The sequence below is a fragment of the Molothrus ater genome, chromosome 9 (assembly GCF_012460135.2).
Source record: "Molothrus ater isolate BHLD 08-10-18 breed brown headed cowbird chromosome 9, BPBGC_Mater_1.1, whole genome shotgun sequence".
In the NCBI taxonomy this organism is placed as follows: domain Eukaryota; kingdom Metazoa; phylum Chordata; class Aves; order Passeriformes; family Icteridae; genus Molothrus; species Molothrus ater.
Window position 1 is genome coordinate 21,475,831 of NC_050486.2, and position 14,633 is coordinate 21,490,463.

The window sequence follows — 14,633 nt, forward strand, 5'->3', positions numbered from 1 at the left end:
AGGAGTCAGGCACCTGAATACAAATCCCTGCACACCCACGAGGAGCAGCTTGCACTTAATGCAAAAGAAAACAGATTTAATTTTTCACTGCATGTCCAGTGCCCTTGTAGAAAAAAAAAAAAAAAAGAAAAAAAAGGAGAATTAAAACATTGAAAGGGAATTAGAGACAGTGGAGTGGTAAGAAGAGCTACATAATAATGTAACACACGATACAGGACATAAATACAACAGATATCTGACATGCAAAAATACAAGCGCTGAAACTGAAAATCTGGGTTCAGACATGACCTGTAGTTCAGGCTGGATGCAGTGTTAGATCAGCTGTTTCCTGCAGGTCATTTTAACAAGTACTATTCCGACTCAGAGTGCGGGAAAGCCAACAGTTAATACCCTGTACTCAGAGCAGCATTTTACATTTACACTACTGACATAAATGCTCACAAGTTATGCCCCTATGACACAGGAAAGAAATACTGCATTCATTTTAAAAAGCAAAGAAAATGTGAGACACTAACATTAAGTGGATTTCTCAAGGTCACAAAGTCAAGCAGAGAGGTGAGATCTCTTTGTGTGTAAATTACAAGGCATCCTTAATGCAAACAGGTGATAACACACCAATTTGTATGAAGTTTATCCCTTCCAGCATCAGATCTCCCAGAGAACTCTTCCTCCATAACCACAAAGGTCGCTTATTTTAATGGTTCTCAACAACAAAAAGATTAACACTTCTATTTTTTTCGAACAGAAGAACAGATTAGGAAGAAATAAGGTCAGACTTCTCTGCAAATACTTTAATTCAACAGTTGTCTAGGACAGTAAAAGTAATTTTTTACCCCCAGGCATATGGTCACCCCTATCACATATGAAGGCCTGGAATCTACATAATATCCCTAGCATAGTAACATTTTTTTCTAACAACTATCAAGGACATACCGAAAAAAATGCTAAAGTCTGTTTTTTTTCCAGTATGCTTCCTTCATATAGCAAGGTAAATCACAGACCACATAGAATCCTGTGTTTCAAAGCTACACTAAAATGGGAGTACATCTCAAACAAACACATGCAAAGGACATATTCCTTAAATCTGAAAGATATACTATTTTCTCAAAGGGTAAGATATAGAAAAACATACTAGCAAGCACCAATTTGTCTCACTGATCTATCCCTTCAATAGCCAGAGGCTACTTTTAAGTATGCTGTCTTAACACAGGAATCTGAATTGTATAAATCAATGTCTCAATTAACATTTTGTTTAGGAAGAGTTACAGAAGAAAAACAGAATGTAAGCGTTTGCTAGCACAGTGGCTCCAGAGGTCTGGGAGTGTGTGCAAGAAGAATGGAGCTGAATGTGGGAAGGGTCCATTATTCTTTCAATAGTGTCTGGTGCTGCAAAGTATGCACTTGCATACTTTCCTACTGGAAAAGCTTTAAGTCTTAGTAGCTCCTTGGTCTGGGAAAATGGCAGGCACCCAAATGCTAACCCAGGGATCTAGGAACAAGATCTACCTGAAGAACAATATTTTTCAAGTGGCCTTAGAAGTGAAAAATGGCCATAAAAAGAAGTCTCATTTCCCAAGGGATTTTATTCCTTCTGTCTGGCTGCTGTTTGTCAGGTGCCGTTCCCCACACACATCCTCAGCACATTCTAAAGCAAGAATGGAGTGAGGGCCTCTCTAAAAATAATCACACTTGCTGAAAGACCAGCCCTGCATAAATATCTCTAACAACAGTACAAACAGAAATCAGACTTCTTGCCCAATACTTTAGTTGAAATTTATGGCACCACTGGCCATGATTCTGTTATTACTATTCTACCTGGCTAAGGCTCAAAGTCACAGAAGTGGGAATTTCAGAGGTATTTTCAGAAATGATGTAGCTCATCTGGGGAAAAAAAAAAAACAACCAAAAAACTTACTTAGTTCTACAAAATGTACCAATGCATCAGTGAACAAAGCTATATATTACACATATATGTATACATATATGAACACATACACCATAAAGATGGGACAGAGAAGTTAAGGACACACACACAGCCTCTGAAATTATATTTAATGCTACATCTTGGGAATAATAAAGCAAAGGGGGGGGGGGAAATAAAATCAAAGGGAATACTAGAAGACAGTCTCTGGTGCTCTTGCAAATTTCACCAGCTGCTGGATGATTTATATGCAAAAAACCTAGAAGTTGAGCTTTAACTTAAATTTCCCTGCTTTCTTACTGGTTTGCTTCCAACCCTAGGAGTTTAATTAAAGTCCATCAGCCAAATTTTTCTGAAGGACGTAAGTTATTCCTTTTTAAAATCTTCCTGTACTAACCAACCCAGATTTTTTAAACTTTTGAGCTTTCACCAACCTGATTATGAATATATACACACATACACACACATTTTTAAGAAGGTTAAAGAATTTCAAGATGATCAACCCAAGAAATACCAACAACTGCTGCTGGCCAGTATGCAGGTATGCAGGTACATGCAACTTATACTAAAATGAGTAACGGGGCAAGACACAGCATTCTGCATTGCCAGTTCACATGTCAAGATCTAACAGCTACCTCCTCTTCATTCTTAACTGAGTACACAGTATTTGGTGACTGGGGAAGGAGAGTTCTACAAGGAATCTCCAAGAAAAGTGGATAAGCAGTTTTACCGCTTGTAAAAGGAATCTCTCTCTCATCTTCTCTAGCGTTCTCTAGGGAAATGGTGCAATAAATTTGATGAAGAAAGGAAGGATTTAAAGCCAGAGAAAATTAGGATTTCTCAAAGCAGCAACATGCTGCCCTTAGGAATAGATCTCCACTATTTACTTGATCTACTGGAAGAACTCCTGGGGAGCATGTCTTAGCAAGAGAAAGGAAAGCTTGCTATGCTCTTCATTTCCTGTGTAATTCCAGAAACTGCCAGCACAATGCTGTTTGGGGAGAACCACACTACAGCTATTCAACAGGGAATTCGGCATTGTATTCTGAATGAATGGAAACTTTCTCAAAGATATATATTTGCTGCAACTAAAGTAGAATGCAAACCCAGTAAGGATGTGAGCCCTCATACACCTTCAATCAGCTAATTGCAAATTGTGACTCTTTCCATTATGACTTTCGTAATTCTTCGCAGTGCGAAACATCACAGTAAATCACCCGGGTTAGAGTTCACAGGAGCCACGAACTAAGTGCAATAAATCAGCACTAAAAATATTATGCAACTGCAGTTCAGCTGATACCAAGTGTAGCTAATTTAATGGAGAGGCTATCACTTTTATATGTCCTTGCAAGTTAGTGATTTGGGGTCTTGGTGACCAGGGTAAAGGAAAGGCTCTCTGAAATCTGGATTTCTTGGAATAAACTAGATAAATGGTTCCCTGCAAAAATCCCATGGGTATTTCCCTCCTGCCACTGCAAAAACCTTCTGCTAAGTATGAAAATTTAAAGGACTGAAAATGCATCAGTAACACAGTACAGTAAGGGAACCACAAACTTTGGCTGGCTTCATGAGCCAGAACCTCATCTCCAAGCAGAATCGGACCTTTTAACTGAAGAGGAACAGTCACATGCCTCATTTCACCCTTACTTTGCTTTAAACTAGGCTGTTTCCTCCCCCGCCATATTCCACATTGGCTGATAAATTCCCCAACGGCGGGTGTTAACTAACTCTGCATTCCAGTCTGCTCTGCGTCATGGAGTTCCACATCCCACTGATGAGGAACACATGGCGGACATGTGCTAGGGGAGAGCCTGACAGCGCTCGCACAAGCAGGGATAACTCCTCTGACCTTTGGCTTTTTTCTCTCTGTACCATCCCAACTGCACAATGAGAACTCTGTGCCCCTCTGTCGCCTACTGGTCACTCTAGGATCATGGACACAGCTGAAACCCTGACATTCCAACAGGCAGCTACACTGAATACACGTTATGGCTGAAAATACACATTGAAAGCAAGCAATTGATCGTTCTGTGTCTCTGCCCTACGCAAACCATCCAGAGGAATTTTTGACCACACAGGTTACATCTGGATCAACTGGGGTAGAGTATGTCACAAAAAGAACTCTGGTTATGCTTCCTCATCAACTCTGTGAAATAAGGTACCTCACAGCCTTGCTAAAAAGTAAACAGTGGCAACTGTATTAAAGCATTAAGATGTCTTTCTAAAATGAACAGACCATTTATCATCTTTTTAGGACCTGAGCCTGGCTTAGAGTAACAATGAGCTTCAACTTCAGTGTTGTCCAGACTGAATGACTCATGCAGCGTACTGCATTTACCAAGTCACATGGACTCGAGGGTGTCCAAGCAATACAGTCATCCCTTCCTCCTTCGAAACCTCTGAAAAGTAAAACCGAATCACAGGCTAAGTGCTGGTCTGAGACCGCAGCAGACAGACAGACAGACAGACAGACAAATGACTAATGGCAATCCATGCAACATACATTTACTGCCGATTAGAAACCAAATGCTGAGCCTCAAGCTCTCTGCTTTTAGTCTTATGTGTACTAGAACACTGGCCAGAATCCTGCAGTAAAATGAAAGCCATTGACAATAAGCCTTTCTATAACTACACTCAACAGAAGCTCCTGCTAATATTCCAGATTCTGAGATTCATGAGATTCATGAGCTCTTACCTGTACAAGCTGTCAAGACACAGCATGACCTTTCTTTTATAAATAGGACCTGGATATGCTGTACCTTCCTTTCAACCCCTCACCAATGTATGAATAAAATAACATGGCAGCAGCAAAACAATAAAATCCTATGGAAGCAACAGTATTAAAATCAGTAATAGCACTATGTTCTTTAAAATATAAAGTCAATGTTTCACTAAGTGCTTTTATACTATATTCATGTTTATTGTACAAGTATAACATATAAAAGCATCAAATTAAAGAGTTTTCATTATACTTGGCTACATTGATTTTAGAAATAGTAAATAATTTTTTAATACTACTCCATTCCTGAAATTAAAGGCTACACTCATCCCCAAGAAATTTACAGAAAAGGCAGAAAAAGTTGAGTGAAGTTTAAATGCATAATAAAAAGGGCAAACTCTCTCAGAAAATGAATGCCTTCTAGCTACAACAGCTATTCTTAGTGAGCTGAGAAACTAAACAGGCATGCAAATCCTACTCAGGGCATCCTGAGAACATCTACTCCACGCTCATGTCTCAAACAACAACTCTTGTATCAGTATCTTTTTCTGAAATGTTCAGCAAAACCCTCTTTTCTGAAGAAATACGATTGAACATTTTAAAAGTGTGATTATAGTTTGAGAAGTTAGTGTGTAAAAGTCACACCCTTTTATTCAATATATTTAGTTCCCTGGTTTTGATTCAGTCACATCCACTTGCTTTACTGGCTAAAATAATTTTTTACAGCTTTCTAAATTCCTATTAGTACTGTGAAACCAATTCAATTCTGGGAAGGGAAACCAGATTCTTTTCTGGCTTATGCATCTGTAAAAGGATTATTACCTAAATCAACACATACAATTTCTATTTTTTGATAGAGGAGGCAGAAAGAATGTTACTTATTTTCTGGATGATAGCCAGAAAACTTTATTTTTATTTGCGAGAAGACCAGACCTGGACTGATTGAAAGAGCAGATTTGGATCAACAGAAAAGACATCACTCTATAGAGGTCATATTTAGAGAAAACAAGTTATATCCAACAACTTTCTTTGGTATTTCTCAAAATATCACTTGATTGCAAAGGAAACTTAGTCAGAAAACTTTGCTAATAGTGAAAACTCCTGATTTTTCAAAGAGAAGGCCACCACCAAAGCTAGAATATGTATTCCTTCTGTAGGCAGCTCAGACCAGCAAAGAGTTTTTGGTCCCTGGTCTGTCCTGAACTGCTCCTCAGGATTTTCCTACTGAGTTGGCATTACTGGACCCCCCCCTTCCTTGCCAGCAGCACTGCTTGTGGGGACATCTCCCAAATGCACAAAGAAAACAGAACTGAGTCACCAAAGTCCTGCTGTTTAATCTATCAGAAGTCATGAAGTATTTTTGACACATGTGGCTTATGGAGTACTCAACTGTATGTCCAGCTGGGCATAAGCTCAGGGTGGTGGCCCCCTTCACCAGCACAGCTGGATCTGGTACAGGACATCTGCCCATGATTCAGTTTAGGATGCTTCATACTGTAGAGCATCTGCCTATACCAGTGTCATTCCCAACTTTTCTAAAGGAAATATATTTTAAAAGAGAAAAAGAACCACCGTAGGAGCAGCAGAGTATTTCAGAAATGACAATTTCCCAAGAGCAACAGTTTTAGAGAGCCGAAACATTAAGGAAGTTGCAGCATGTTTACATATGATCCACTTATTTAAAACCAATTATCAGCAGGGAAAAAAAAAAAGAAGAGAAAAAGGACGATATCCCAAGGCAACAGAAAGGAAATCAAGTGTATCAAAGCTGTTTCTGAGCTCCCTTTACCTACCCACTTGGCAATGCTGACTTTTGAAATTATACTACACCATTCATTTTTACTTTCATGATGCAAGGAGAAAAGGAAGAAAAAACTCCCCAATCTTACCCCCTCTTTTTACTAAATTACCTTAAAAACAGATCTGCATTGTTACTTCAAGGTTACTAATGTTAGTACTGTATATATTTATAGATGAGGTATTCCTTTCTGTCTGAAGCACATGAGGTAATAAGTAGCTGGAATTGTCATGGTGATTTATTAACATATTCTCTAGGAGAAGCCCTGCACCTGCATCTGTGCAGACAGAACACCCACGAAGGCTGAACTCACCCCTACACAGCCCACAAGATCTTAAAAGGAAATGCTCCAAATTTAGACCTGCTCCAACAGGTGTCTTTTACTGTTTCACTTTGCATGACCATAAATATCAGAGGTGGAGCAAAAAGCTCCCTGTCCATTGTAATCGTGCTTTGAAAACAAATACCTTTGCCCCCTCCCAAAGCAGAGGCAGCAGCTATGGAATTCTCATCATTTCCTCACTCCTTCATCCTGTCAAGACCCAAGTCAGAGAGATGTCACCGGCAAAACCAGGCTCCAGGGATGAGCACATAACTTTATTTTTTTCTCTTCAAAGGGCCCTAAGCTGGCTCTGAAACGTCCCCAAACTGTATTTCTTTCATTCTAGTATCTCATCTTGCAGCTATTTGCCAAAGTGAATGACATGCACAGGCTGTTCATGGCTTTTTATAAGCTCTCATTACCCAAACAGGGAACCATTTCCTTGAAAATGCTTTCCCCAGCAGCATTAGTCTCTCTAGGCACCACCAATAAATTTGTCTTTTGGCTCAGCCTGTTGCACTCCAAAACGTGCCTGAATAGATGTATTTGATATTGTTTTCCACTTGTTTACTGAGGGAGGATGCTACCTGTGGGACTTGTCATCAGGGTGATTAACAGCACAGGGAAAATAAAAGATAATTTTACCCGCCAAGTTGAAAGCTTTGCCAGACTTGCTCTGGCAAGCAAAGAGCAAAATCCAGACTCCTTTCTGTGGTATAACAAGGAGAAATTTTTGCAATCCCAAACCCAAAATGGCTATCCACGACTTACAAAACCACAACACAAATCAAAATAACAAATCTGGAAAAGAAATCCTAACCAAACTGAGAAAGAGAATAACAGGTTACACCATGAGCTTAGAAATTCCACTAAAATGTTTCATTCTGTAACACTTCCACTACAAAACACCCAGGTCAAGAGCAAGTAAATATTTAATACTCAAAAGGTACTCAGGAGAAGGTGTGTTTTCCCCGTCCCTCCTCACCAGCTGCTCTTTTATGGCAGGAAAGTGAAGAGCATGAAATCCAATGATAGGAAGAAGGCAAAGGTCAGGAAAAAGGTTTTTCTTCAAGGATTTAAATTAGCCTTCTATAGTTTTGTGTGTTTTGTCAACACAACTTCCCTCCTGTGAGGAGGGGAAGCCAAAGGGCCTTTGAACCATTTCTGTATGGGGTCTAGATTTTTACCAGTAACAAGATTCCTAGCTTTAAAGAAAAGCTCATCTTCCCTCTTCCCATTCCTTTCACCGCTCCCTCCCTGTCCCTCCTTCCACTCCCCTCCTTAAAAGGAGACAGGAAAAAGAAAATAGACAAAGGATCTGAAGAACAAAACAAGCACTGGAGGAGTTCTAGAGTTCATGTAACGAGACCACTATAGCCCTTCAAAGGGACCATTAAAAGCAAAACAAACAAAAGCAACACCCTCAAGATGTCTATTGTATTCTACAGAGGAACAAATGAGTGTACTGGAAATTCTCCCACCATCTTGCCACAAAGTCTGTTATTTCATCAAAACAAAGTCCAGAGATCAAGAAACAGCCAACATGGCAGCTGAAAGTCAGTCACATCAAATGATCCATGAAGAAAATGAGATAGGGCTTGCTTTTTTTTGCATTTTTTTCTCTTTCTTTAGTATGATATATTAAAAAAAGACTTCAAAGACTGTTTCAAGAGTCGCTTTTGTTTCTCACATGAGAAAATCAGGGGTTGAGCAGGTCTAGACAACTCAGTGGTTAAAACACCATTAGCTGCCAACGCTTTGTATTCCTAGAGCTCCCACAGTTGTTCTTACCCTGGATTTGCCTCAAATGAAATTACTTGATTTCCATATACATTTTGCTTCCCTCAGAGCTTCCCAAAGATGGCAGCTGCAGGACAGAGAGCACACCAACATTGACAGTTGGCAGTTTCAGATGTCAGAGGCTCATCCACGTGGGTACTGGCCCAATAATTCTGCTTGATGCTTCAAAGCACCATTTTTATTCATTTTTTATTCTTTTTAACACTCAGTGGATCTCTTTTTGTTCTTCTACACTATCCTAGCATCTTTGGGCTTTACTTGGAGGGTGGCTAACACTTTACATTTGCTTTCATAGCTGTGCATGTAAGAACTACAGGGAGACAGATAGATTTTTATCCCATCTGTATATCATCAACACTCCATTCACCAAATCCCAAACAGTAATGCCTAAGATCTGCTGAAGACAATATAACTGAACAGGTGCTACTGAGGGCAAAGTTTAGCCTGCAGGATAAAGCCTGATAAATTTAGCTATAGGAATGAGAATCCTCTGGTTAGATGAACCTGTAAAATCAGGGGTCAACTAAGATCACATATGTTACAGCAATTTCTAAGTCATTATACCACAGCCACCCTCTAGTGCCAGGAGGAAGCCATAAAGACAAGCTTGTCACTAACAGTAGATAAAATATTCCTCCCCTAGCCCAAAATAGATCTATTAGTCTTCATGTGCACAAACCCACAGAATGCATCAGTGATGAATTTCCTACTCTATACAAATCAGCTGCTGTGTATGTTCAGAAGGCTTGCCTGCAGCTTGGTCCCTCCCATGCCCAAGATGAGCCCAGGAGAGCGCCAGTGGAAACATGCTGGGACAGGCTCTTTCCATTACAACAGTTAACAGGGCACACTCTTGATCACCTTCCTTCTAGGATAATCCTTAAACTCAGGCAGAGGAGGTGTCATCTTTCCATGGGCACAGAGCATCTCCCTCACATCTGGTAGCGGGATGTTCAAGGAAAGATTACACTGAGCTGTGGCCTACAGCACACACCAGAGGCATTTTCACAGCAGAGATTTATCTGAGAGCAGACCCCAGATGTCTGCATCCTTGACTTAAAAGGTCCACATGGATGAATTCCCAGATCTCAAATGGCTGTTCCACAGGTGTCTCATCTCACAGAGGTGAAAGTCTGACTGTCAGCCTGGGACGAACTACAAAGGTTGGCCTCTCAAGGAGCCAACACAACTTTACACAGAACACGTCAGACGATGTGTGCCTGAGAAAACTAAAATCACTGTACTGGAGAGCATAAAGAACAAGTCATCTTTCCTTCTCCTACTAATGGATATGAATTACACAGTGCAGAAAGCTCAGCTTGTCTGGCATATTTGATAAATTTATCCAAGTCCCCAGTGAAGTTTAATGGTGGCTATAGCATGGTTTCTGTAATGAATCTTTTGGGGCTGGGAAAGACAGCTGAGATTTTGTGCCTTAAATGCGTAAGAGGGTGATGAAATCCTGAGAGGCTCTCATGGATACTCTGCAAATCCATTTGGGACTCCACCAATGAGACAAGCATTTCATTTATGGAATAGGACCTATTCATTTATAGGCCTAACACTTCACAGTCTCTGAATCTAAACTGTATCTGACCTATTCCAATATAGGTTTCGTTTCAAGAAGAGTTACCTTTTCATGCATTTTTTTCTTCCCCTGGATTTTTTCCTAATAAAGGTATAAGACTATACCTATAGACTATAAGCCTATTACTTGGTTCCAATGATGTAACAAATAATAAAATACTGCTCCCAGAATATTGCAAAAGTGGCTTTTCCTCTTCCCTTCTCATCCTACTTTGTCTTTAACCATCTCTCCTACAACACAATTATTTTATCTCATCCCAAGTTCAGTTTCTATTACAAGGACCCATGAGCTTACTTCTGAAGGATGGATCTTTTAATGACAAGTTCTTCATCCAAGTCAGCTTCATTAGCCATGAAGAGCAATCTTTTTCCTGTGTCATCCACTCCAATGAAGTCGCGCTGCTCCACTGAAGTAGAAAATCAAACACAATCATTATATAACCCCATTTTAATGCAGGCTGGAAAGACAAATGGCACCACTAACCACCCCTAAAATACGAAATACGACTATCCCAGCAAATCCATGAATTTAATAAATATTGTTGATAACTTTTTCAACTTCTTGTCAGTTGGGGTAGCTGATATATATCATGACATTCAAAACATTGGCCCTGAAAGGTTTGTGCATCCTTTTTATGAAGATGCAAACTACAGGTCCTGACATGCAACACTCAATTTTGAGCTGTGCTTTCCTTTTCTTTTTTTTTTATATAAAAACCCCTGCTACCTGAATTAAATCAACAACAAATTCAAGGCAAGCAGTGAGTTCTTCAAATCCAACTGCTTCTTCTTATAATGTCACTCCACATTAGAATTAAGGGGTCTGGAGAGGATTATGATTTCAGTTGAGACATAAGCATTTTGCACGTCATCTATTTTAGACAAATACCAATACGTAAATCACAAACACACATAAAAGTATAGATTCTTAGACTTCTACCATGGATGTTTCTGGGTGGATTAACTTGGTTTAAATATCTGTTTCTAAAATTGTCCACCAAGAGAATACCTAACACTCACATGTATTATTGTAGCAGTCTGTATCTCCTGCAATCAGTGACTGTGCACCAGCAAGGACTCTGGCCTACTGAAATATAAAGCTTTTGTTTTTTAACAGTTTTCCACAACATCTGAATACAGTGGTGGTAGCTCATTCTAATTTTCACTCTGTAGTTGAGCCACCACTCTGGTGGCAGCCACATAATGGTATTTACAGACACAGGCTGTACAAGTAAGCCACAGCACAATTTTAACAAAAATCTTTTTTCTCCCAATAAAGACTGTAATTTTGGCCCAAACTGGCACATATTTGATCTCCTAAGTTCTATGCCTTTAACCATGCTGGAGTAACAACATACCCTAGAAGTAGCTAACCTCTAAGATAATTTTCAGACAAACTATTTTTAACTTTATTTTTCTCAGTTCAGGCCCATCCCTCGTTTTACCTATACCTGTTCTTTCAGAGTTACCACAGTAATAACTACCATGAAAACAGTCAAATCTATGCAGCTGTTGAAAGTTCTCCTGGGCAATCTTTGATCCAAGTGATCAAGCATACCCTCTTCAGAAAACTCTCAACCCTTCTTAGAAATTCATTACACAGCAAAGAAATACGAAAATAGGCCTGAACATCTAAAACCATGACAAAATAAGTACAATTACAATAAAACTTACTTGCTGTAAAAACTCAGAGTAAGTCTTGAAAGCACTGCCTATTTTCATTCTGTGGAGGGCTGTGAAGTTTGAGATTAGGGGTGCATGAACCCTCACCCCTGCCACCTGAGGGGGGTCTCCTGACAGGCTGGAAATACAACAGTGACTGACTTTCCTCTATCAAGGCACCAACACTTCCCTGAAAGTTCAGGTCCTGCCTGCCCATCTCCTCCTGGCTGTTCTTACAGGAACATATTACACTGCTACAGCAAAACTCTATGCAACAGGAAAAAGGGAAAAACCAACTTGATGAGAGCAGGACCAAGCACATGCCTAACACCAAACCAGCTGCTCTTGCTTGTGTGGATAGGTAAGAAACAAACAGTGAAGCCATGAGAGTGCACTGTGGGATTTTTTGTAGCAGATGCAAGGTCAGGTTTCTCCTTGTATACTGGCAATAAAAAACATTACTTCAGTAATTTAAACAAAAGACAAAAACAATTATCCAGAGGTACAAGAGTGCTGTTTCAAATCCCACTGGCATCACTGGAAGGAAAAAATAAATGGAAGAGCAGACACATAACTAGCTCACAAAATCCCTGCAAGAAGTCTGAGAAAAATGTTAAAGTGACAGTAACTTAACAAAATAATTTAAAGCATAAAAATGACATGCAGGATGTGTTTTGCCTCCTCACAATAGACAAATAAGGACTTGACACTGCTAATGAAATATATTAATTATCTTACAAATTAGATCCCCATCAATTTTAAGGGCTTTAATGACATAAAGAAATTATGACATCATAAGAGAATACTAAGCACTTCAGTAAGAAAAAGAAATAAATTTCAGTCACATTTTTTAAAATGCTTTCTAATCAATCATAATTAACTGACTTGAGAAAAAGACATCTCTGTTAAAGACTCAGTATCCCCACCCTTTCAATTAAGCGGAGAGGATTTCACAGGATGCAGCCTTCAAGACCACCAAGAGGTCTTCTGGCAAACACAGAGAATACCAGTGATGAGATGCTTGCTGCTTTCAAGACAAGAAAAATAAGCAGGAAAGAGTCACCATCCCCATCTTTTCTGCCTTTCTTTATACAAAGAAAAGTTCAGACACTATTTTCCACTCAATCCCTTGCAGGTCATCTTTAAGCACACAGCTCCATTCTGGGTATCTGAATTCCTCTGAATTCCAAACACTCTCTGTTTATTTGGGTTACTACCACTGACTAGCATTTTCATGTGGTTTTTTTTAATTGCCATTGCTCTTACTGCTCTGTTAAAAAAGCCAATGAGATTATTATTGTCACTATATGATCCCCTAAATATAAAACCCAATGAACTAGACCCTGTAATTTGCAGCTGAGTCAAACATTGCAGGAAACCATCAGGATGAATTTATAGCACTTAACACACTGCAATTCATGCTAATTTAAGAACTGTTCTTTATATCACAGTTCTTGAATGTTCAATAATACCCCAAAAGCAACAACTTTGTATCAGATTCCATGACATATGCAAAATAAAATCTTGTTTATACTTCTTAAAAAACGAATTGCTTTGTAGGAACAGTGAAAAAATAAATCCAGTGGCTTGTCATGGGATCAATTTTCTAATACAAACACTTGAACAGTAGAGTCCAAGTACATAAAAACTTCTATGTGTCACAATTTAGAGAAGGAGATGATAGTGCCACCTACTATGGAAAACTGCCTAACACACTCCATGTTAATATCTTGTCTTTGGGTGCTTATAAGTTTCACCAAGTTTTAACTGTCTGGGATGAAATTTCTAATGCCAGGTGCTGGCTTAAGAGGAACATTTGAAAAACTACAGCAAAAACCATTCAGCTGGTTCTAAGGCTAGGGAGAAAAAAGAGTTTAGCATAAGCAGAAATGGTTTGGTGTCCCTTCCCTTGAAAAGCTCTAACCAATCTTTGGAAAACTGCAGGTTTATATGCTTTATTCTCCTCTAGCCTTCTATTTTTGCTGCAAGTGTTTCTGCATATTTTATTCTTAAGGATAGATTGTTCCAATTCCTCAAACAGCAGGTGCTACCTAAGGTTTTCTGTACCGTCAGGTGGTAAAAGCAAAGCACACAAACCAGGAGGGTCCACAGCCATGCTGCAATGACTGTTCCAGGGGAAAGAGTTTAGTTTGTCTTTTTGCAGTCTGTCTTTTACAAGGAAATAAATGTCATAAACTCACAGAGGTGAGGGAAAAAAAAAACCATTAAAAAATGAGGATTCTGTAAGACAGGCTGGAAGGGACAGAAAGCAGCCCCTGAAAACTACTGGAAACTGTGACTGCCTGTTAAAGGACACTAGATGGGACAGGAATCAGAAGAGAACAGGTGACTGTAGGTGGGTAAATGAACCAGATGAAGACAAGAAGGCAGAAACAGAAGATGGACCTGGCAGTTCCATCCATCCTCAGTGAAAGAAAAGAGAAAGAGATGAGAAAGAAAAGCCAGGCTCTCAACAAGAATCCTTGAGGAAAAAACTAACGAAAGAGAACACACAGAAAAAAAAAAAAAAAAAGGAAGCTGGTGGCAGCAGAAGACAGCATAGGCAAAGGAAGATGGATGAGCAAAGGTAATGTTGACAGCAATAGGGTAGATTATTAGTCAAGTAGGAATGAAAGCCAGGAGGGTCTGGTACTCCCTAAAATGTACTTCCCTCCTCCAGAACCTGGAGAAGAACCTAAGATTCCTGACTTGGCCTTCCCCTGCTTTTATCAAATGACTGAAACAGGCCAGGTAGAGTTCATGTCTTGTCGGAGGCAGTTCACAGGAAACATGTCACTACTGCTGTCCATGGCAGCTCAAGTGG

General features: G+C 39.5%; 1 protein-coding gene across 1 annotated transcript in view; it reads right to left on the minus strand.

Moving 5' to 3' along the window:
• EIF2B3 (eukaryotic translation initiation factor 2B subunit gamma) overlaps positions 1 to 14,633 on the minus strand; it is a 96,990-nt gene that overhangs the window by 62,350 nt on the left and 20,007 nt on the right. Inside the window, exon 4 of the mRNA XM_036388104.2 lies at positions 10,443 to 10,554. Coding sequence (XP_036243997.1) covers positions 10,443 to 10,554 — 112 coding nt within the window. The remainder of the gene's footprint in view (positions 1 to 10,442; positions 10,555 to 14,633) is intronic.